Source organism: Antrostomus carolinensis, unplaced genomic scaffold (assembly GCF_000700745.2).
Source record: "Antrostomus carolinensis isolate BGI_N321 unplaced genomic scaffold, ASM70074v2 scaffold18091, whole genome shotgun sequence".
Taxonomy (NCBI): Eukaryota; Metazoa; Chordata; class Aves; order Caprimulgiformes; family Caprimulgidae; genus Antrostomus; species Antrostomus carolinensis.
This window is the reverse complement of record NW_010294997.1, coordinates 3,082-26,335: the sequence shown is the minus strand read 5'-3', so window position 1 is coordinate 26,335 and position 23,254 is coordinate 3,082. Positions and strand designations below refer to the sequence as shown.

At 39.0% G+C, this 23,254-nt stretch overlaps 1 protein-coding gene across 1 annotated transcript in view; it reads right to left on the bottom strand.

The window, feature by feature from the left end:
- SHTN1 (shootin 1) overlaps window positions 1-19,037 on the bottom strand; it is a 55,794-nt gene extending 36,757 nt beyond the window's left edge. Inside the window, exons 1-5 of the mRNA XM_010177836.1 lie at window positions 18,993-19,037; window positions 10,754-10,814; window positions 6,204-6,298; window positions 3,863-4,031; window positions 464-561 (exon numbers count right to left, since the gene is read on the bottom strand). Of these exons, the coding sequence (XP_010176138.1) occupies window positions 464-561; window positions 3,863-4,031; window positions 6,204-6,290 (354 nt within the window). The 5' untranslated portion in view covers window positions 6,291-6,298; window positions 10,754-10,814; window positions 18,993-19,037. The remainder of the gene's footprint in view (window positions 1-463; window positions 562-3,862; window positions 4,032-6,203; window positions 6,299-10,753; window positions 10,815-18,992) is intronic.
- Window positions 19,038-23,254: the final 4,217 nt, after the last annotated feature.

Here is a 23,254-nt window from a genome sequence, read left to right as displayed (position 1 = left end):
AACTGCTGGCTCAAAAAGCCAATTTGTTGGTCTAATTACCATGACAGGGCACTGCCAATGGCTAAACTCAAGGATATGCTCAATGAAGTAGCACCAGTGATTAAACTGGACATTCTCCAGAAGTATTTCTTGCACATTCATAGGTTTAAGGAAATTAAAAAAAAACAACCCCCAGGCTGTGATGGGTGAGGGGCTGTCAGGAAGTGGAGATGAGAGTTATCATACAGGTATTGGAACAGATCATGAAAAGTGATGTGCCAGCAACAGCAGCAGACTGGGCTCTGACGTAGAAGGCCCCTTCTAGGTGTATGTCCTGAGTGGTCCATCACATAGGCAGGGTGGCAAGGCTTGTGACTAGATAGTATTCAATTAACTTCACAAGTGAGCATTTTTAGCAAAATTAGATACAAAAAGTACTGACTACACACTAGCGTGGTCTCGCCTTCCATGGTACAATACATACTTCTTCAATTACTTCTACAAGTTTGCACCTCAGGTTTTCCAGTTCAATGGCTAAGGTCTTCTTTTCCTCACGAACAGATATGATTTGATCTCGCAGCTCTACAGTTTGAGGAAGGAAATGAAAAATATATTTTATTCTTGGAAGAAAACAACAAAGGAAATGTCACAGCAATGCAAGTACAATTAAGAACGAAGCACCTTAACTGCACACAAAGCATCAGCAGTATTCAAGGTACATCCTCAATAATTTAGGAACTTGCATAAGTGTCAAGTAACAGATCTATAACTGGGACACAGTTTCAGATTTACTCTATTGAGGTAAGCTGCCTTGTTCAGGACTGCCGTCTTTATTTGCATGCTGAATGATTCATTTCCTGCTATAACAGGGCCAATCCTGCCACAGTGCTACTCAGGAGACTGTCACATCACAGAGACGCTGGTATGGAGGTAGCAGAAAGCAATTTTTAATAGGCGTCCTTTAAAAACAAATTAATGCACTTCAGTTCTTTTTGGATCATGAGTTCTTGTCACAAGGGAAATAAACAAAACAACAGGCAGTTAATACTTGGGAGGCTTTCATTTTAAAAAATTGTCCTGAACAGCTGCCAATTTAAGTCTTTGTAACATTATGTGAACAGAGTCAGAATATAACCTGTACTGATGGAAGAGCTAATGCTTGTAATTTTCCCCTCAGAATTTTTGTTCCTTAATTATCAAAATATGAAATAAATTAAATTCACAATGAAATAACACATTTGATTATAATCACTTCTTAATAGGAGATCAGTTTGCATACATAATATATCAAGGTTTAGGTTAACATAAAAACACAACAAAAAATATAAACTTATTGATATATATTAGCTTTCAGTAAGTGCTCTCATTCCCCACCTGCTTCCAGTATTTCATAGCACTGCTGTTCATTGAATACCAGCCACAACTTGAGAAAATTGTTGCTAGTCAATTGCAGATGATGACAACATGTTGGATGTCATTCTGGTTGGTCTTGCATCTTAAAAATGTTGATTCTACCCCAGCCCCACCCTCCCAGTTCAGGAGCCTCAGACTTACTTTCCTCCAAATTAAAACATACACAGATTCTAAAGTAAATAAAAATACTTGTTTTCCCAGAAGATTCTTGAATCAAATTGTCTGTTTTATGGATTTCTGCTTTCCAGTGAAATTAATGGAAAAAAAAAAAGGCTCATTGAAATTTATAGTAACTGGATTGTCAACTCTTACAATACATATATCAACCTCATAGAGAAAAGAAAGCCTATCCATATAACTAAATCTTTATAAATGTGTACAAGAAATGTTTATTTTCAGATACAGGGTATGCACTAAACTGCTTGACCAACACAGTTGAGTTTTCAGTTCTTGTTATGTCCAAAGAAAATTCAAAACCTATAAATGAATTTCAGGCACTGCTCTGAGACCACTCTACACTTCCATTAGGAACTACAGCTTTACTATCACCTTTCTGTAATGTATGAGACAGCAAAAATAGAGGAAGGTATCTGAGGGACAAAATTTTATCACTTTAATAGATGAGAGGGTTTCAATCAAAGAGCCTCAGACTGTACCACCTTATTTACATATCCTTACAGAAAAGTGGTGGGAGGGAAGGAATCATTCCAAGAAACATCCAGTATTTTGTTCAATGGTGGAGAAGGCTAAAAGATTTCCAAGGTTCCTAACACAAAACACAACTGCTTGGAATCATAAACATGTATACAAGAGCAGATTTCACCTTGGGTAACACCACAAAGCACCAAGAAAGAGTTTCTCTTTCATTGCATATGGTCTTCACTTGGCAAGTAATCCAAAATGTAACTTCAGATTTTTCCCTGAAGACAAACACCATGAAGCTTGGCTTAGGCTAGGGGGACACAGCCCTAACACCGCCTTCTGACACATGTCGTCAGATCACTCTGCCACCACACACACATACTTCTCTCTAGGCACAGGGACAGAATATCTTCTCCTATAGCAAATGGGATGCCAAGGCTTTTAAAGATACTCAGCACTTGTAAAACTCAGCTTATTAGCATTTAATTGTAAGGCCAGAGAGAGGAGCAGAAACCAGGAGTTCCAAATTCTTTACAACATGCCACGCTGCATTCTTTAATTAATTCTTCATCAAGACAGAAAGCATATACATCAGAGCTCTTCTGGAAATATTTCTCTCATTTGACCCTGCTACCCTCCTAACCACATTCTCTGACCTGCAGCCAGAGCCTTTGCTCTCTTCAAATGTAAACTTGACTTCTGGCTCCAGTAAAAGACAGGAGGAACTCCAGAGCCTTACTGCTGATTCAGATGGGTTGCACAGTGTGGATCACACCGTACTCTGCCTCTTTTCCTACATCTATAGGATGGAAACTGCTTATTATGCATTTCCATAATAAGCATCTGGAAGATGCTTATTATGGAAATGAGTACTATGACATCTTATTTCTTGGATGGGATTTTTTTTTTTTTGACAGCATTTTTACAGCACTCTTTTCTCAGTGATATTTTGTACCACTTCATTCAGGCTGCTGCATTCTAACAGAAAACAACAAGGTCAGGCTGAAAGTTCAGGAAAGCTGAACTTTACTTAGACATCACTTGCTATTGTAACTTACTATCAGAAAAAGGTGAAAGTTGGTTGGTTTTTGGGTTTTGGATTGTTTTTTTTTTAAAAAGTGAACCACTTAATACTTCTCTCTGTGACCAAATGCAGAATGTGGGAATTTCTCTTTTTCAGGTACTACGATATAACAACATACAGAATCACAATGATTTCATCACAGAGTTAGACGAGAAAAGAAGGCAGATTTTGGATTACTGAAATACAAATTGTCTTTCAAAAAAGAATCAGAAAATTCTCAATAAAGCTCAGATTTGTCTTATCAATGTATTTCCATATTCCCAAGCTTTGCTGATTTACCCAGTACAACAGTCATAGCTCTGGAACACAAATGAAGTTTGTGTGTACAAAGGCACATAATGGAAAGAGAAATAGAGTCCTGTCTTAGAAGTTTTGAAATAGTGACATTGCAGTTGAAGCAATACCAAGGTGACCTTGTCCTTCTGCGTAACTTTTACTTTGTTAAGGATCTGAGGAAATATTTCTTTTACTGACTCAGTAACATTGAACACTCTTAGCTGTATAGATTTCATTTTCCTATTGCATTGCAACTTACTTTGCAGGCTGTATATCCACCATATACATTACATTACACAGTATCACTACAAGTCTATCATGTTCTTACAGCCTTTCCTGGAAATCCTTTGATGACCACTCTCAGAAGCACAACTTGGAGGCAGATGGATCTCTGGTTGAAACCAATACTGACATTCTTTAGACAACTTCTGCCTTTTATGGTGATGTAGAATCAGCAACAACACTCACCTTTTATTTGCTGCTGGCAATGCACAGAATTGCATGATGCAGAGTTAGCTTCTGTATCTGTGGATGAATCATCCTCATCAATGTTAATCTCTTCAGTGATAATTTCTGGGCCCAGTTTTGCCATATAAAGCATACTAATTCTTTTCAAGGTCTTATTTTCTTTGTTCAGCTGGAAGTTGAGAAGCAGAAACAGTAAGAAGCTAGTTAATCTGTCATTAAGCTGCTGTGCAAAAAAAAAAGTTAACTGTATTTTTTTTCTCCCTTATCATTAAAAGATCTATCAAACAAAGAAGACAAAGTAACATTAGATTAAATGCTCCATTCAACACTAAAATGGTCTGAAGATGGGAAGTTTGTCCACTTTCTCCTCTGAGGGGGCTTGAATTCAACATGATGCTTCATCCATGCCCTTCTTTCCTCTCAGGTACTTCTGACTAATAAATACACTGTGTAGGTTCAAATCAAATAAAATCAACTATCAAGCTTCCTTAATGCTACACATTCTTTGTGACAGCTGCTTCAGCTCCTTACCCTTAAGCATATATCAGCATCAACAGGAGCCCTAAAAATGACCTGAAGAAGGCCTTGTGTTCCTGAAACCTCATCTGGTTTTGCCAGTTATACCAATTGATCAAATAAAAGCTCTTACCTACTCCTATGTCCTTATTTTGCTTATAAACTACAAATACCACAACCACTATTCTCTCAGTCACAGTAGAATTACCTTAAAATTATTTTGAATTAATTTCAGTTCTCAGCAATGATTACTGTAGAGTCAATACATGTAAGACAAAAGCCATATCATAAACCAATTCCGTAAGGGTCAAACCACAAGTCAGAAACCACTCTGGGATGGATGTTTAAATACATGTCTGGGTGGTGGATGATACAGAAGAGGTTTTGTAAGGCATCTTCATCTTGACCAAGGTGCCAGGAAAAAGTGAACATCAGAGGTTGCTGTAGATGTTTCACTCTCACCATTTCTTTCAGTGTTCTGCATCTAGACACCCCATGCCAGCAGCTCAGAGCAAGCTCAGCAGAGTCCCAGGGGTGTTGAGGCATACGATGAGGTGACTGCCCACCCACCAGCCAAACATTCCCTGCCTTCAGGTCTAAAAATGAAACTCCATTTTTTTACTAATGACATACAACATACTGAAGTCAACATGCACTTTAGAAGTTCAATATTTACCTTGAAATAAAAGTATACTGAACAGTTAGGTTGACCCTGAAGTTCTACCTAAGCAACCATCTTCGACCCTCCCTTTCCTCAGCTCCCCAACTATGGGAGATTTACTCAAGAACTTCTTCATCTCATTCCCAAAGAATGAAACTGTGCAAGTGGGAAGAGTGGTGTAAGGAACCTTATTTAGTCAGCTCACAGCAACAAACAGATCAGCTTTGGCAAAGCAGTTCCCTGGGGTAAAGCCAGTCTTTGAACTGCCCCTGTACGTGCATTACAGGAAAAGTGCAGAGAAGAAGAAATGTTGCATAAATACATTCATTTTCCTACTTATATGCTGATTGTCTATCTTATGAATTCTAATATAGTGTCATTATGCAAACAATTAAGTAAATACCTCCAGAAAGTACATTGCTAATGCATCTAAATTAAAGTGATTTCTTGCTGGTGTGATTTTTACCATATCTAAGGATGGAGGGGCAGGGGATGGGGAGGGGAAAAAAAGGAAAAAAAAAGAAAAAAAAAGGCAGTCAGCATTGCTAATGAAATTTGGTTCAAAATTGCTGTAATCCATTTTCTGATGAAGTGGCTCAGATGCATTTTACACAACCAAAAATATATAACAGAGAGATAAAAACATTCTTTAATAATAATGCACTTCTGATGAGATGGAATATAGAAAATTACACACTTGCTAAATTCATCAGACTAGACGCAATCAACAGAGCAGTGGAGGTCACCTTTCCCCTGCCCTCGCTTTGCTTTCATAAACAATCACCTGAAATGTAATGCAGTGGTTGACTTTTTCCATTTGATTTAGACACTGAAATGCTCATTATTGTTTTATATCTCACACAGGACAGTTCTAAAACTTGTTTTCCATTTAACCTAAATGCATATAAAAACTAGATATCAAGATGCTGGTCCATGACTTACTATTCCAAAATAGCAACTTAAATTTTTTCTTTAAATGAAGGAATTGTATTTGCATCTCATACATGGCTTATAGTTTTTGCCACTTCAAAACAATTTCACAGATCCACAAGATTATATGAAAACACATATGGGACATGTATACAATCTCAAGTCAAGGAGAAAAAAAAAAAAAAAAAAAGAAAAAGAAGTCAGATGAAACAGAATCACCGTAATTCTTCTCACCTTAGAAGCCAAAGCCTCAGCGCTTTCACGGCACGTCTTCTCAATTTCAAGATGGTTCTGAATACAGTTTACTTCCTCAATAACCATGTGAGAAACTAAGGGAAGAGTTTAAAAATTAGTCAGTATTTTCCTTCATTTGACACATGCATCCCATGGTCAGAAATATTACATCTTTTTCTGTTAACTTGCTACGTAAGCATTTCAAATACAGGGAAGTATGTACTTGGGTAAGCTCCATGGACAGGAATTGTTTTGAACACTGAATATCTGGATCACTACTTTAAGCAACTCTCTCAAGCCACATCTGCAGCATTAGAGGGGGAACTGGAGAACTGAGCATAAACTTATGGAAGTAGAAGGACAGCAAGAGCCTCCATGACCACCATCATTCACCATCTTTATTTCATTAACACTTGAGGAATCAGAGTCAGACCACTAGGATTGTCCCTTCAGATAGCCATCATAATCCTCTTGAAAATTTGGTATGGACACCACCTTCAGAAGATTGGAACCTCAACATTTTTAAGCAGCAAGATTAACTCAGGTGTTTTACAAAGATTATTTTAACCTTCTGGTCTTCAGGTTTATACAATATTTAAGTATCATTACACTTGCTAAACACAGTGTACAAGAAGAGCTCCAGGATGGACATACAGCACAGGCCTGGGACAAGTTTACTAGGAAATGGAGAAAGTTAAGTGACCAAAGCCTCCACATTTATAGTGTGTCCTACAGTACATACTCCACTGAAGTCCAATCATTAGCACAGCACAGCTCCTTCTTCTGGTTCTGACCCATCAGCTTTGACACTAGCTGTATCTGAAATACGTGACTGTGCTGCTGTATTGGATGTCACAGCTGGAAGAGAAGGAGACACATCTGTCCTTTGCACTTACAGGATCCCTATTACAGCAGTGGCTACACGTCACTACACCGAAGACACTCAATATTCCTAGAGTGATCAAAAAGTTATGGAACAAATCTTATTTTTTAAACAGGATATCAACATGAGTTACAGGATGCCTAAAAGCACAGATGCATTTCAGCTTGCGCTTCCTTACTGCAATTCCAACAATACCCATGTACTTAACTCGTGTTGAAAGTCATCTAAGTGACATACTTAACTAGTGTTCAAAGTCTTCTAAGTGACAAGCTTCAAGTTGCACAGGGGATCTGGAGCAAAGCAACCCAACAACAGTTTCCCACTTCTCAGGCTAGCACCTTGTTCATTGACACAACTCCTCCTTGGCTCCTGGCACCCTTATTCATCCCAACCAGCAGCCTGGACCCTAATTCTGCAAGTCATTTCATGGAGCAGATTCCTTTTCAGCCCAGTGTCAGGATTTCAATGTGAAGAAAGGACAACTCAAGGTGACAGAGCCCTGGAACAGGCTGCCCAGGGAGGCTGTGGAGTCTCCTTCTCTGGAGACATTCAAGACCCACCTGGATGCCTTCCTGTGTCATCTCATCTTAGGTGTTCCTGCTCTGGCAGGGGGATTGGATTAGATGATCTTTTGAGGTCCCTTCCAATCCCCAACATTCTGTGATTCTGTGAACTCACAGCTAAACAATACTCTGGAGCAGGAAGAATATAGAATATAGTGTAAATATGGAGGGCTTCTAGCATTTCCTTTCATTTTCATGAACATAAGCTTTAAAAACTAGTATTTCACACCACTGTGTAAAGTCCCACCTGATCTCTTCCAAGACTTTTGCCTAAATACTGAAGAGAGATATTTAAGTCCTCTTTGATGTCCAGAGATCATTTTAATGACTACAGCACAGGACTTCAGGACAGTAAAAAGCAGGCCATTAACAAGTGTTATTTATGCAGCTTTACTGATAATTAGTCAATATTAACTAAACTTTGCTGTTAATAAGATGGGAAACAGTTTGCTGTCAAATCAGTAGCTGCATGCAAGAAACAAGTCCTACAAAATATCAGCCAAAAAAAACTGCAGGGTGAAGTACTGGGAAATCTTGGTCCAAAAACTGTATTCACATGATGACTTTAAAGAGCAGAGCAACCACACCTCTATCTTTGGTTGTCTTTTTATTTCCGTTTTTTCTGACTTTGGAGAAATTACCTGCTCCAAGTGTGAAATACCAGCTGCTATATTTAGTTCAAGAGAGGAAAAGCTTCAGATGGTACATGGCCGTATCTCTTCTGTTTGTATTCTACCCAGCTCTGGGAATTTGGAACAATGAAATGCTTTGGGCAGGATGAGGGAGCAGTGGAGATACAGCACTGCTCCCATTTTACAGACAGGAATCTAACGGCCTCAAGCAATGCTAAAGTTAGGAAACAAGGATTGGGCTCACATGGCAGAACTAGGGATTACTCTTGGTTCATTTAAACTTAATTAACCTGCAATTATGATTAACTCAGGGGAAAAAAATCTTTCCAAATTAAATACAAAAATATATTATTTCCTAAGTCTGTCCAAAGTTCTTATTATGTCAATATTAAAATTCATAAAGCAGCACTAAGTGGCCTGAAACATCTCTAACCTTGACAGTTTTTTTCAGGGGTAATAATAATCCACAGCAAATGCAGGCCAACCAAAAACCACTTAACTAATTAGTAGTTGCAGTCACCGAGAAAACATGAATCAACACTGTTATTACAAGTGGCACATTTGAGTGGCATCTAATTATGACTTGATGAGCACGATACTTGCATTATCAACATTACTACTGCATCCCATCAGGGACTAAAAGCCGCTGATGGCATTGACTGCGAGAAACTCCCACTCAATGGTACTGCAGCACCCAACAATCTCCTTGGCAGGGGCACCCTCACTAAATGACATGTTAAGCGTAATTACTGGTAGACATTGTAAATAAACAGGATTGGAAGTGAAAATTGTACCAAGTGCATAAGACACAATCTGACACATTGGAAGTGGCAGGCTTAATTGAGAGTTTCTTTGACTGCTCAAGATCATTTCAACTGCATTTCTCGGAGGACAGTGATTATAACTGTGGAGACAGACGGCATAATGGTATCAGCACTGCTGACAGAGCAGTGAATTAAATTGTATCTGCTGTTGTGTGAAAGCCTTGATGAGAGGTACAGATCCTTAGTGGTCTTATCATTATAACACAATGGTCATGTTGTCATCAACCTTGCTGGCTCCAATTGAAAAGAAATGATTGTGTGTTGAAGCTTTCCCCCCCACCACCACCTTCTATCTCTTGTGCTCAATAGAACCAATTTTCAGAGAGCTATGAAATCACGCAATAGGGCCTAAAATGCAGCTGCTTGGCATACAAACGGGGCCCCATTAAACTGGAATCACACACAATATGTGTTTATGCCAGGAGAACAAATAGAAGCTGAGTACAGGCCAAGTTTATTCACAGACACAAAGCCGATGTAGCTCTTCATCAATATAATTGCCTTTTATATTGTCGTTTAAATAATGGGCTCTATTATTGCCTTAAAATCCTAATATCCCTGGCATTTTATCACTATGTTTACAAGGGATGTCCTTTAAAAGTGTGAAAGGAAGATTAAAGAAACCTATAAAATTTTACAACATCAAATATTACTTCAAATTTTAAGTCTTAACTACTTGACATTTTCTGCCACACTCTGGTATTCCTCGTATCATAACAAAAACAAAACAGGCTGCAATTTTTTCCAGAGGAATTAGACTTCTTGGAGAACATTCTTGCCTCACAGAACAATCGTCTAAGATCATTTAAGGCAGTAGATGATTCCTGTTGATTTTGGATTATTTTCCATAATTGGATCATATGAACAATTATAAAATAAAAGTGAGCAAACTCCTCTATTAACATAGTCACACAAAACTATAGAGCATGTGATTTCCTTCTCCTGCATTACCTTTATCCACATTTCTGGTGCTTCGTTGTGCAGTTCACCATGCTGGCATAAACCAGACATAACAGAACACAATCCTATTGTAATTGTCTCTTCTAAGGAGCTATTCCACTAGGATACTTCCACTCCCATTAGATGTGCTTTGTTGCTTCCAGACACCATACAGTTTCAATAGAACCACTACCATAAAAGTGTAAAACTGAATATCGACATTCTCACAGCCCAGACAAGACAGAACTTGCTCTAAAAATTATCAAGAGGCAGCAGTTCATCCTAAAAACATTTATTGGTGTGTCTATGATTGAAGTAATTTTACTCCTTCATAAAAAAAAATAACCATTATTATTATTATTATTATGAGCAATCTCAGCAATAGGGTCAAATCCCACTCAATCCATGCATATATCATTCTAAAAGTCACTAGCAGAATCCAAGTGAGATAGAGTTTAATTTGTACCACTGTATTTTCACCACTTTGCATCTTAAGAATGGCTACCTGCATCAGAGCGTATAAATGGTGTGACAGCAGTTAGTGTGACAATGGTCAAAGTCCCACTGCACTAACTCCTTAAAACAAGGCTTTGAAGAAGAAACAGCAAGTGGAGTTGAATCTCAGCATTCTTAAAACTGTTGTACAGTATGCAGAGTGATGTTCATAACTCTCTATACCAAAAAATTCCCACTACCATGATCAACTTACTTTTCTGAAACTCTTCCAGTTTTTTGACAGCCTCATCTCGTTCTTGCTTGATTTTGTCACACTACAGGAGAAGAGAAAACTGAAGTGAAACACTGATCCCAGTTATTTAATTAGCAGTCAGTCAGAACATGCAAAATCAACAAAGATCAATTGCCAGCAGAGTAACGTACAGAAGCCTATCAAAGCATCATTTCTTTCTGCTCTCAGTCATGTAAGATTGATGGAAACTATGCATAAAAAATTCATTACCCACAGTATTTCCTAATCAAACTGGTAAGTTGTACTTGATTTTAGGTTCCAATTCAGAGCTACACTGATAATACTTTAGAAGAGCCACATTACCCAAAACTGATATAAACAGTCATCCATGTTCCACACAACAGTAAAAGCAATACTTTGCAAGTCAAGAATATGCTTTAAATCTAGTGTCTTTAACACAAACAGACTTGGTAGACGGGCCTACATTTCTACACCTACCATATGCAAGGAAAACCTCAAAGCCAATAAACAGGGACATGCTGTTCAGTTTCATAACATTATTAGCAAAGCTTCAGCCTTGAAGAGGGGAGGACACTCATTTACATAATTTGAGGATTTCCCATCACCCCAGTTTTACTAATTTTGGGTTTAATGTTAATACTAAACAGGGCTGCAACCACTGATCTTATGATGGAAAGGTTTCTTCAAAGAGAAAGAATAAAACAGACATTAAATAGAATTATCCAAGAAAACCCCTCCTATAATCAAATTAAAGAACTCAAAGAAATGAGTAAACTTCACAAGAGACAGCCAGTGATTAACCACACTGTGAAGAACACATGACCCAGGGGGAAGTATGACTGGCACACAACGTGTCTTACACACACGGCGTACCAGACATCCTTCCTCACAGGCGGCTGTGGATGTTCACAGTAATAAATCAATGTAAGACCATGAGTTCACTTCTGGAAGAGATCTGTGTGACTAAGCTCTTTACAGCCCAACTGCAATTGCAAGGATACCAGTCACTGGAACAGAACTGGGGGGGAAAAAAAAAAAAAACCTAAAATGATTTTGCTTGATTTTCAGTTTTTCCACATGAGGACTCACTTTGAGTTAGCTGGGAAAGGAGACTGCTGTTAAGTAACAAGAAAGGGGAGAGCCTGACTCAAAGGCAGCCAGATTCAAAGGAGCCCTTCTGTCAGCTCCAGACAACCTTGGATGAGGCCCAAAGAAGGATGTGCTCTTGGGCAAGGAGAGGATGCCTCAGGGGCAGCCTTCAGCAGGCTTTGGAAGCCACTGCTGATGGCTATCGGTGGGAGCAAAAGGAGCTGCACTCAACATGCAATCTCCTTTCTGGTGGCACTGGGGTGATAAGACAAGGGACAGCGGCTGAGCAGGGGGGACAGGTCAGTCACCAGCTGCTGTAACAGTCTGTGAAACAAGGAAGAGCTGCAGAGGTAGCAAGACATGCTGAGCAAGAGGCACCTGACAAGGACTCACCGTTTCATCTGGCCCTGTTGATAAAGAAGCTGATTAGAGAATCTTGCACAGGAGAGGTGGGGAAGGGAAATCTGTGCATGAAGCTTGCTGCTTGCTGCCCTCCCTCTCAGTTTCCTCAGCAAAAATTTGCCTTACCTTACTGGCAGAAGCGCAGTCTAAGAACAGAAGGCAGTAAAAGACACGGAAAGAAAGTATTTCTGATTGTTCCTGCAGCGCACAGCTCCGCTGCAAAAGGGGCATCAGTGTGAGCTGCTGCCTCTTTATATTTTACAAGAGAGACACTGTAACCACACTGGCATACTTCACCCACGGATTGTTCTGCATGCTGCAAGCTTTCAGCCCACTGCAATTAAGTGAGCAAGCGCTTTCAACGCTCAGTTTAAAAACCTAGTAGATTAGTGTTTTAAGGATCTGATCTGTTGCCTGTGGAAGTCAACAAGACACTTTCCTACTGATGGAAACCTTGATGTAGAGGATGTGGTACACTCCCTATCCCACTGATAGGAAAAACTCCTTTTGAAATCCTCCAGCACCATGCTGTAAGGCATAACAGCTTTCCCTGCGCAGCAAAAGGGGAAGTTAAATGACCTATTCCACTTCACCTTGAGTGCTATTTGCAGAGAGAGCTCCATTTGGACCACGGCAAGCTGACTATTCTCCTGATAGCTACACACGTTTCTCCGCACAATCAGGGTCTGTAGGTTTGGGTTTCTGTAGAGCAATTCCTGCACCTAAGTTGCAGCTTTCTGAATATTTTCCTTTTGCTGCTACTGCGCTTCAGAATGAAAGAGCAGGAGAAAAAGGAAAGCGGGAGATTGTTGCCCTTGCTGAAATGATCAATGGAGAGCACTTTGCCTTTTGTCTTGCAATCAGACCCGTGCAAGCAAAAAAAAACCTACCAAAAAATAAATAGTTTATCTCCAATTTAGCCAAGAATTAGAAAAAACTTGAGATTGTCTTTAACTACTTGTACTGTTTCAAACTGGAAAGTTATGTAAAATATTCCTATTAAGTTTCATAATAAAAAACATTGTCATCTCTTAAAATAAATTTACCTTACCTTTAAAACAGGAAAGTTTAAAAATATCAACATTTAGAAATGTTAGCTGTTCTCAAGAAGCTGCACAGAAGCCTTCAAAATTCACAACCTCACTTTTCAAAGAAGCAATTTCAGGCATATACAGTAGAATTGTTAATTGACAAGAATATCACTAATGCTAAATGTTAAAAGGCAAAGAGCATAACATTACTATAAAATCTACTGTTCACTTTTCACATTCAAGCACATGCAACTATTGAGTAGAAACAGCTTTCGAGTATTTACTAAGTCTCTTCTTGTCTGTATTAACAGAAAGCTCCATACTCAAGAGTACCCTTCAATTAAAAAAAAAAAAGTTGGTAACTCCTGGATTGTTGGTAAATTTTCTGGCTCTAACTTTATTTTGTTAAGAGTTTCAGCTTCTCTGCAGAGGAAAATAAGCATTTATACAATTTTATTTATTATCTTTTAAATCTAACATTTATAGCACCATTATTGCAATAAAAAACAAAGGCAATAGACAATATTCCCATTCCATTCCTAAACTAGCTATAGTACTCAAGGATAATTTCTTGGCAATAAGAAGACACTGCATCTGTATTTTTAGAAACAAATTAGCAGTTCAGTTTCCAAAATTCATTTTGTGAGTAACTCCTTACATCTCTTCGTCTTTGCAGGAGCAAGTTCAGGAGCTTTGCCAATCCCACTCAATTTCAGAGTTTTGCCTTTCAAGTACACAAGATACGAGGCCACACTTTCATTTCCAGCTGACTACTTACAATTAAATCTTGTACAGGTCAAAGATCAGTGTTCAAACCAAATACTGCATCTATAGCGAGGTAAACAGCAGCACATGAGCTTGGCCTGTACTTGGAGCTAGCACAATGCCAGGGCAGGACCATGTCATCACAGGAACCTGACACTGCAAAGTGATGTTGGGAAGCTGATGCACACAACCGCCTGGAAGCCTATGGATACATGAGTCTCCACACGCCTGCTCCCACCAGCCTAATGACTCTTTGCCACTAATTCCAAGGAGTTCTGGGTTTTTTTGTCTATTCTCTTCTAACAGGCTTCTTTTTTTGCCAACTATTTTGCACATAAGCTCCTACTGACTTCAGTAAAAGGCCTTCAAAGGGCAAAAACAAGGAGGGGATTGTTCAGTCCAGATATTAAGATGCAAGAAGTTCACGTAGTAGCCATATAGTCAATTAAGCCATTACTAAGCAACACAAGATACATTCTTTCCCATTTACACAGATTGTGAAATTGATGCAGATTTAATTCTTATTTAATGAGTTTGGTACAGTACTCAAAAGTATCCTATGACATTTGCTATAGTCTACTTACAAAAAGAATGAGCATGTCTTCAAGGCAGAATCTCTTCTCCATTCCCATTTGGTGAGAAAACATATAATCCACTCTATACATGTGTTTTAACAGAGCAAACACCATGAATGATATAACAGAGACACAGTATTATACCTACTGTTTTGGAAAGCTGTCTTGCTTTTTTTTTTCCCTACTGGCAGCATGACAAAACACTGTCAAAACCAGCGTTCACAGTCATTTCTGTCTGATTAGCAAGTAGTCAAATATTTATTCATGGTCTGACTCTGAATACGTCAGAACTGCATATTAAGTTATCTACATTTTGTGTGCAACTGAATGTTAGTTATCTATTTTTTGGGGAACTGGTATGTATGTTTAGTCAGCTATCACAATTAAAAGGATGACCTAAGAGAAGCAATCTGACAATGTTATTTTTGCTCCAGTTTTTGAAAGTATTTTAAAATAGTAATAAAAAATACGCCTGCACTGATTTTGTCAGAGACCCAACCAGAGGTCTCCAAATTGGCACTTCAGCAAGGCAATGAGGAAGAGACACTGCAGATTAAAGAGCTTATATTTTGCTCCTAAATTCTCATGGTTATTGGCATCCTTTTAAGTAGCAGTGCTCTCAACAAAATAAATTATGCAAAAGTCAATTTACTTTCTAATCTTAAGAAAAAATATAGAACAAAGTGGATAAATTTTCAAAAATTAAAATTATATCTTATTTTAAGTTAGCTGCCTGTTAGGCACCGAGTTCCATGTTTCTGACATAAACTAGGATCATTTCTCCATCACACAGCTCGTCTTGCAGAGACATACAAACGCACTGGTGATTTAAAAAAACAAATTCCACTGTGTGCATCAAAAGCACATACATACAGACTGCTAACTCCTCTGTGGTACTTTCCACAAATAATCTGCAAATCTTTTTATTAAAAAAATAATTAATTCTCTCTTCTCTTCCTCCTATCGACGCAATTACGTGACTACAATTGACAGAGAGGAAGCCATTTGCTTACACTCATACTGACAGACAGTGTCAGAACCTGGAACTAAAGTCACCCGTGACTTCTCAGACCCACAGGTAGAGATAACATGAGCTATACTTCCTCCAGTATCAGGTTTGAGCCTGCAAAGCATAAACTAAGATACAAAATTAGAGAGATGTTAACGAGCTTTCAGGATTATCCAGTCCTGCAATAACAGGAGGAACAGTTTCTTCCAATATTGGCACTGTAAGCAAACATAGAATGGTTTGGGTTGGAAGGGACCTTAAAGATCATCCAGTTCCAACCCCCCTGCCATCAGCAGGGACACCTTCCACTAGAATAACCATAAATTCTGTATCTGTACATTCTTTTTTCTTTTTGAGAAGAAATGCACTTAGGGCCTCACACTTAACCACCTGAGTCCAAGCACTTAAAACAGTGAAGCAGGACTGCTTACACAAGCACACAAATTTGCAGGATGGAAGTTCTTGGATGGAGACTACTTGCATAACTACTGAAAATCTTCCAACCCTGAGCACATGCTTAACTAATTTGCCCAACTGGGGATGTAATCCTCATGCGCTCAGGGTTGGAGGATTTTCAGTTGTTATGCAAGTTTTGCAAGTATTCTGAAAAACACCATACCAATCCTAGAAGAAACACACAGGAGTGGCTAGAGATATGCAGGAAAGAAATCTTGCAAGGGGGAGGAACAAGGAAGAAAGAAGAGCAGAATGCAAGAAACAACCTCAGAACATCTCATTTCATCTCAATTTTGTCAACAAAATTTTTCATTAGAATTGCCTCTGAAGAAAAACATTTCTAAATGAAAATGCAGCTCAAGAAAAATCACAGAAAAAGCCTCCTCATTCCCTGTCCACCTCCTCCCCCACAACCCCCCCAGCCTCTCCCCAACCTAAACAAAGCTTTGATGGAGAAACACCAAAGCTAGCAGGACTTGGGTTCAGGGCAAAGCTGGGGAGCCCATTTTTCATGGTAGACAGTCCTGATGTGGAACTTCTCACAGCTGATAGAAGCCAACAGTCAGCATGAGCTCGGGGAGGAGGGGACAAATTCAAGGAAGAGAGCTGTGGAGGGCAGAACACACTGAAACCACATGCAGCTGAGGAAGTCCTTGGGCTGGAAGTGGTTTGGAGACTAGAAGATAACTCTGTGGAGGTGTTATACATGCTCTTCCACTTCTCTCTTTCTGTTGCTGTCAGAGACAGGATACTGGGCTAGATGGACTCTTCATCTCATTCAGTTTCGTTCTCCTTTTCTTCTGAGTACTAAGAGATGAACTGCCAGTCTTCTGAACAGCAAAAATAGAGGACAGATTTCCTGGGACATCTGAGGCTCTGGTGTAGGACAGTAGAATGGGAAAGCAGCAACAAGCACAGTAAAAAGAGACAAGAAGGTCAGTGGGTAGAAGGTAGTGAAGCACAGTATGCTGAGGTCAGTGGAAACACACATACTCATTGCTGAAGTGTAATGTGAAGTTTTCAAGCTTCAAGTTTTCTTTAATAATGAGAAAGTAGTTAAAGACAAGGTCTTCCCAACACAGCCTTGAATTGCAATGTTTATAACAACTGGACTAAACATGACCCTTCAGAAATTACTTCACAAGAAGCTAAACTAAACCTACATGCCTTGGCAGCTAATTGGAATTTGAAAACTAACATGTTTCTTGCATCTTCAGCTCAATAATACCAGAGAAAGGATAATTTTCTGTTTACGGTACAGTGTAGCACTGACTCCTCTGCTTTCCTCACTATCTAGAACTGCTAAGAGGCTTCCGCTGCCCACAGTTTCTTTTGGCAGGTATCTGTTAAAAACCTTTTGCACATTGAGATGGATTTATGCAACACAACACTGCCATCAAATCTCTCAGAGTTCTCTGTTCCTGATGGCTTCCTTGTAGAAAGCAGGTGTGTTGAATGAACAAGAGCCCTGGGTGGGAAGAGCTACCTTACTGAATGTGCTTAATTTTACTACTAGGAAGACAACATATCGTAATCAGAAGGAACAATCTAGAAAGCAGTTGTTATTTCTTACTCCAGTATCTCTGAACATTAAAAAATGAAGCCTGCAGTAATGTCTGAAGTTCAGCCCATACATTCAGTGCCTCTTTTCAAGTTGGACAGGCACATAGATTCCACAGAAGGACACGCACCACAATATGCTGCAAATCTGTTCTATGCTGCAGTACCTTTCTGCAAGTTGAGATAAGACATCTTGCTCTCCTTTTAAAAGTCGGTGGTTTTTTTCTGATGTGGAGCAGGGAGAAAGATTTCAAATACCTTCAGAAAACATGTTCCTACATTCTGAATTTTCAGAAGGGCTGGGTGAGGGGAACATTTTTTCTATTTTCTTTTCAGGAATTTCCACTGTGCAAATCAAGCTGTAATAAAAGAAGGTTTAGATCTAAAAGAAACAAGTTTTCCTAAGTGTCCTGGTTTTTGCTAGGATAGGGTTAATTTTCTTCTCAGTAGCTAGCAAGCACTGTGCTTTGGTTTCAGTGGGGATTGTTATGAGAACAAAGTTGACAACTAAAAGGACAGGGTGCTTGGGCAGTTTTCAAGAAGAGAACTGGAAGGGGCAGGGGATGGGGTGGAGAAGAAAAGTGTAGTAGTCAGTAAAACCCGGAATTGACAGTTGTATATGCCAGTAAGATATTCCATGTCACTTCACGTCATGTTCAGTATATTAACCAGGGCTGACTGGAAAGGGGGAGGATTCTCTCAGGAATCGCCTGGACTCGCTTTTCCAGGATTGTGATTTCAGTTTCTGGTTCCTTTTTGCTTCTCCAGGATCGTTATCAGCGAGTGGTGAGCAACTGTACTCTGCATCACTCGTATATATAAATATATATATACATATAGTTGTTATCATTATTACTCTTATTATTCTTATTAATTTTATTTTACTTTAATTATTAAATTGTTCTTAACTCAACCTAAAAGTCTCCTGACCTTTACCCCTCCAATTCTCTCCCCAATTCCTTGGGGGGGAAGGGGGTGGAGGGGGGTAGTTGGGCTGTAAGTGGCTGTGTCTTGTTTGGCTGCCAGAAATGTTAAACTATCACACTAAGAATATCTAAACACGAGTTGGACTATGCTCACATTGTAACCATATGCAAACTGGCTATAGCAGCAACCATTTAAATATATATATATATTGGTAACAACTTTTCTGGAGTGTGCCAGCTAGAACAGCTGCTTGGAGTTGCATTCATTGCACCTTAACACCTACAGGTATACAAGTAGTAGTTACAAGTGTCACTGTTGTAAGTAATCAGCTGAGCTCACAAAAGCAGACAACAACTGCCCATAGCCAATAAGGTATTCTGCCATTTAGCATTTCAGAATGAAAGAAATAATCAATAGATACAAACCTCTTCTTTCGTTTTCTTATTCTCTGCTCTAAGCTCTTCATATTCACCAATGGCTATACAAGAGGGAAAAAAAAAAGGGAAAAAGTTAATATTGCAGCATCTCCTTTACCCAAATTAGCTCTTCATTTCATTCACTTTAAAGCTCTTCTGGCTATCTACACAGACTCCTTAAATAACACGGGTCATAAACTTCATTAATAGCCTATGGATGAACTGGATATCCTTTTAGAATTGAAGTAATTGGAAAGTGTCTGAAAAAGATGGTGGCTCCCAAAACAATCAATTTTTGATCAATGAAGAGTTAAACAACCTTATTGATTGAGTTCAAAAAATTACAAGGTGAATGTACTGGCTTGCAGTCATCATTTTGAACCCACACTGGCTCAGGTTACAGATCAATGCTGGAAAGCATGGTTAATGCAATACTGTTACACATATGTACCTCCAGAACAGCCAACCACCTTTATTGATTTATTTATTTATTAACATTTGCTTCCAACAAGAGTCCTATGACATTTTTTTTCCTTAAACTCCACAGTGGAGACATGAAAAGATTGTATGATTTACCCAAGATCACACAAGAACTCAGTTGCAGGGATCAGCAGGGAAGGGATCAACCTCCAGGATGCCGGAGACCCACTGCTTCAAAACAGTAAATAATATGCAGAAACAGTTGATCAGCTATCAATTAAGCTTCCAGTTTACTGTGTACTTTTATGTGCCCTTCTTAAACTTTTTATTTTACTACCTTAGGGATGTGTCATTGTTGCCCCAACTTTCCAATTCTATTGTTCTTTCTGTGTGTCCCATATGGGCCATTTGGCCTTCAAGACCATACAAATTTTATTGTCACTAGACAGAAGCAGAATACACCTCCAAACCTGAGAGACACAAATCTTGCTTAGTAAGGAACATTTTTCAGTCTTTAAGATGCACATTGCAAGAATAAAATTGAAGGGCTGTTTTCATTACTCTACATCATTTTAGGAGATACGCTCAGTATCTCCTAAAATGTTTTATTGTACGGAACAGAAGCTACACTAGCATATAGATTTATTTCAGTGAACTTCATTAAAATGGGATAAAGGGTATGAATATATAGTTTTCAGCTGACAACAGCAGAGATGCTGGAGTTTCATCTCAAACTTAACATGTCTTACCTTACATCTCAAGACATGAACATGTATGGTCTGATAGATTAGCCACCTAGAAACTTACTAGCCCTTTCTAGCTTTAGATAGTTAAACTTTGTCAAACAAGAAGCTCTTAAAAATAAAGTTACACTTTACACTGTTGTGATGTCCCTCTCCCCCCGCCACGCCAGCATTTCAAAATCTGTTGAAATAAAACTAATCCACCTTGCTCCACGACATCACTGTTCTGCTTGCCTTCAGCATGCCCATCACTCTCAGCAGCAGCACAGAAATACCTCAGATGTAAAAAAATCAAATTATTCTTATTCCTCTTTTCTCCAAGATCACTCCATTTTAGAGATGCAAAGCTGAGGTACATGAAGTCTGGGATGCAGTATTAGCTCGTGGGGTAGTAACTCAAGACACAGGACTCTGCTCCTTGAGTGCCCTGAGCAGCAATGGGGAAATGGCCAGACCCTGCTGACTATGCTAACTAGAAAGGGAAACTGAGGAACAGCAGAAATCTCTTAGCCAGACTCTCAGCTCTGCTGTGATCAGCAAGTGTTAAAAAATGTCCAGGGCTCTCAAAGTAAAACATGTCAAACAAAACCACTGAAAGCAAAGTCACAGTCCACATGCAAACTCACAGAAAATCTGACCATTTAAACAGGGGGAAAAAATCCTCACTCCCACTCACTCAAGGAAAAAGGTGTATTTAAAGAGTGGAACAAACAAAGTCAGGTTTCTTAAAAACGTGCCTACCATCTCCACACCAGTAAAACCAAGGTCTCCCATTCATCCCTTTACCTTGTCCTCACCTCTCCTTACCTATCCCTGAGGCGCCTATCCACCTCCCATACTCAAGAAGCAGAAAAAACCCAACAGGTAGATGAACAGTGATGGAACCATGCTGATGCAGTTGCTCTAACAAGGGGCACCTGAAGTGAAACAACACATTTCCTACACAGCAACCTAAAAGCTATGCCTCTTGATCGCTGTTCCACTTCTAAGCAATTTCCATGCTCCCTTTAGGAAAACAAGGAAAGAGATTTCCAGCATCCAGATGCAAGAAAAGGAATGAAAATTTTATCAATAGATACATTTCAAGCTTCTTCATACTTGAAAACTGCTAGTGTTTGCTTGCCTTTAAGGCAAACATATTTGCTGTTCAATACTTTATAAATGACTGAAAGATTGGCCTCACCCTTGACAGCTGTCCTCACATGTTCTATGAACCAAGAACTCTGAATCATCAGCCCTCAAGGCACAGATTCAAGAACAAGTTACCAAAAACCAAGGATATGAACTTAGACAACACTCCAGCAATCCCCAGTAAGGGCTCACCTGTGCGAGACTGGGAATTAAACTGCTGTTCAGGGCAGCCCTTACCTCTTTTACTGCAGATGGTAACTCACAGCATGTTCCTCACGGAATGGAAACATGACTATGAGTTCTTCTTTGAATACAGCTAATGCATAGTAGGATCAACCTGGTCTAGTGGAAGGTGTCCCTGCTCATGGCAGAGGGGTTGGAACTGGATGAGCTTTAAGGTCCCTTCCAACCCAAACTGTTCTGTGATTCTGTGATATCTTAAAATAAGATTGTTCTTCATAGATGGCAACCTCTAGATGATATAGATCCCATCATCCAGATTCCCATCTATCTAGATGATATAGATCCCATCATCCCATATAGATCCCATCATTCAGATTTTCAGGTATGGTTTTATTAAACACTAAATCTAACAAAGAATCTGCTGTTTTTATCAGGCTTGGAAACAGAAATAATAATTAAAAGGTGACTATGCACACTTTTGCTGTATATCAGATTCTCTGCAAAGACAGAAGATGACTTAGAAGTTATGAAGAGTGACTGGAAAGTTGGTACTTTTTTTCTTTTTTTGAGCATTTGGGGGGTTATTGTATAGTTTTTATATGAGGTTTTTCAAGTGGTTTACATGCAACAAAGTTTTGAGGCCATCTCAAAAAAAGTCAAGAGGCTACACAACCTTCACTGGAGCACTGAATGCCATAAAGGTGACAGTGATCTCTTTGCCCTAAAACTACCCTAGAACAATTAATACCACTAGCCCTAGGCAACACTTTACATGTTCCAAATCCCATATAGATTTTTTAGCTGTAAAACTTCTTAAGGAGAATAGGAGGTATCATTGTCACCCTTTTATAGGTTGACAAGCCATAAATGCTGTTGTACAAGGACTTCCTTAAACCTTCTCTCAGAGACAGGACTATTTTTTTCTCCTTAACCTATGAAGGCTCTCACACAACATACATGACAAAGCCACCTGAGCATCTCAAAACTTCTTACATCTCACCATGACTCAATTATGTTATCTGTAAATTACCCTAGAATAAAGATATCTCTTTACAATAAATTAGTGGTGAATGAAACAAATAACTGAAGATGCTTTACTAAAGGTGTTACTGAAATTCCAGAACGATACATAATTTTCTCAAAGAATCAATACTGCAGCATACATCGATAGTAAAATGCCTACGTTGTACTCATCAGCCTCCAGGGAATCCTGAAGAACTACAATAAATATGTATTGGGACCTCTTGAGGTGCTGTCACTGCCTGATGTTGACTTAAATTTATCCTTAATATAATCAGTCCTGATATACAGCAGTATTATATAAACCATTTATCAGGATACAAACCACATTTCTTTGCTTCAGGCTAGCTTCTGAGGGCAACACTACAACTTCAAGACTAATGAAAGAAAAAAACCTGGAAAAAGGAGAAAAAAACCCAGAATATTTTGGGCTATAGCTCTTAACCCATCAAAACATATTCCCAGCAAACCCTGCTCTTACTATAAAACAGTCAAACCACAAAACAGCCAACATGAGTGAACACAGCATGCTGCTTCATAACACAACCATGCTCCTTCACCAACTACTCACTCCTCGGCTCAGTTGGCCGCAAGAGACTCTCCTGTCAATGTGTCAACATGTGGCGATGCACATTATCTCTATGAAAGTAAGTAGGTAACTTTGTACACAGAAGTTCCTTTAATTATACCTTAGTCTTTTGATTTTTAGTTCTGAACCTGTATCTCCTGAACCTGGATTTGCTAACAGAAGATATGCATTATCTAAATTAGATG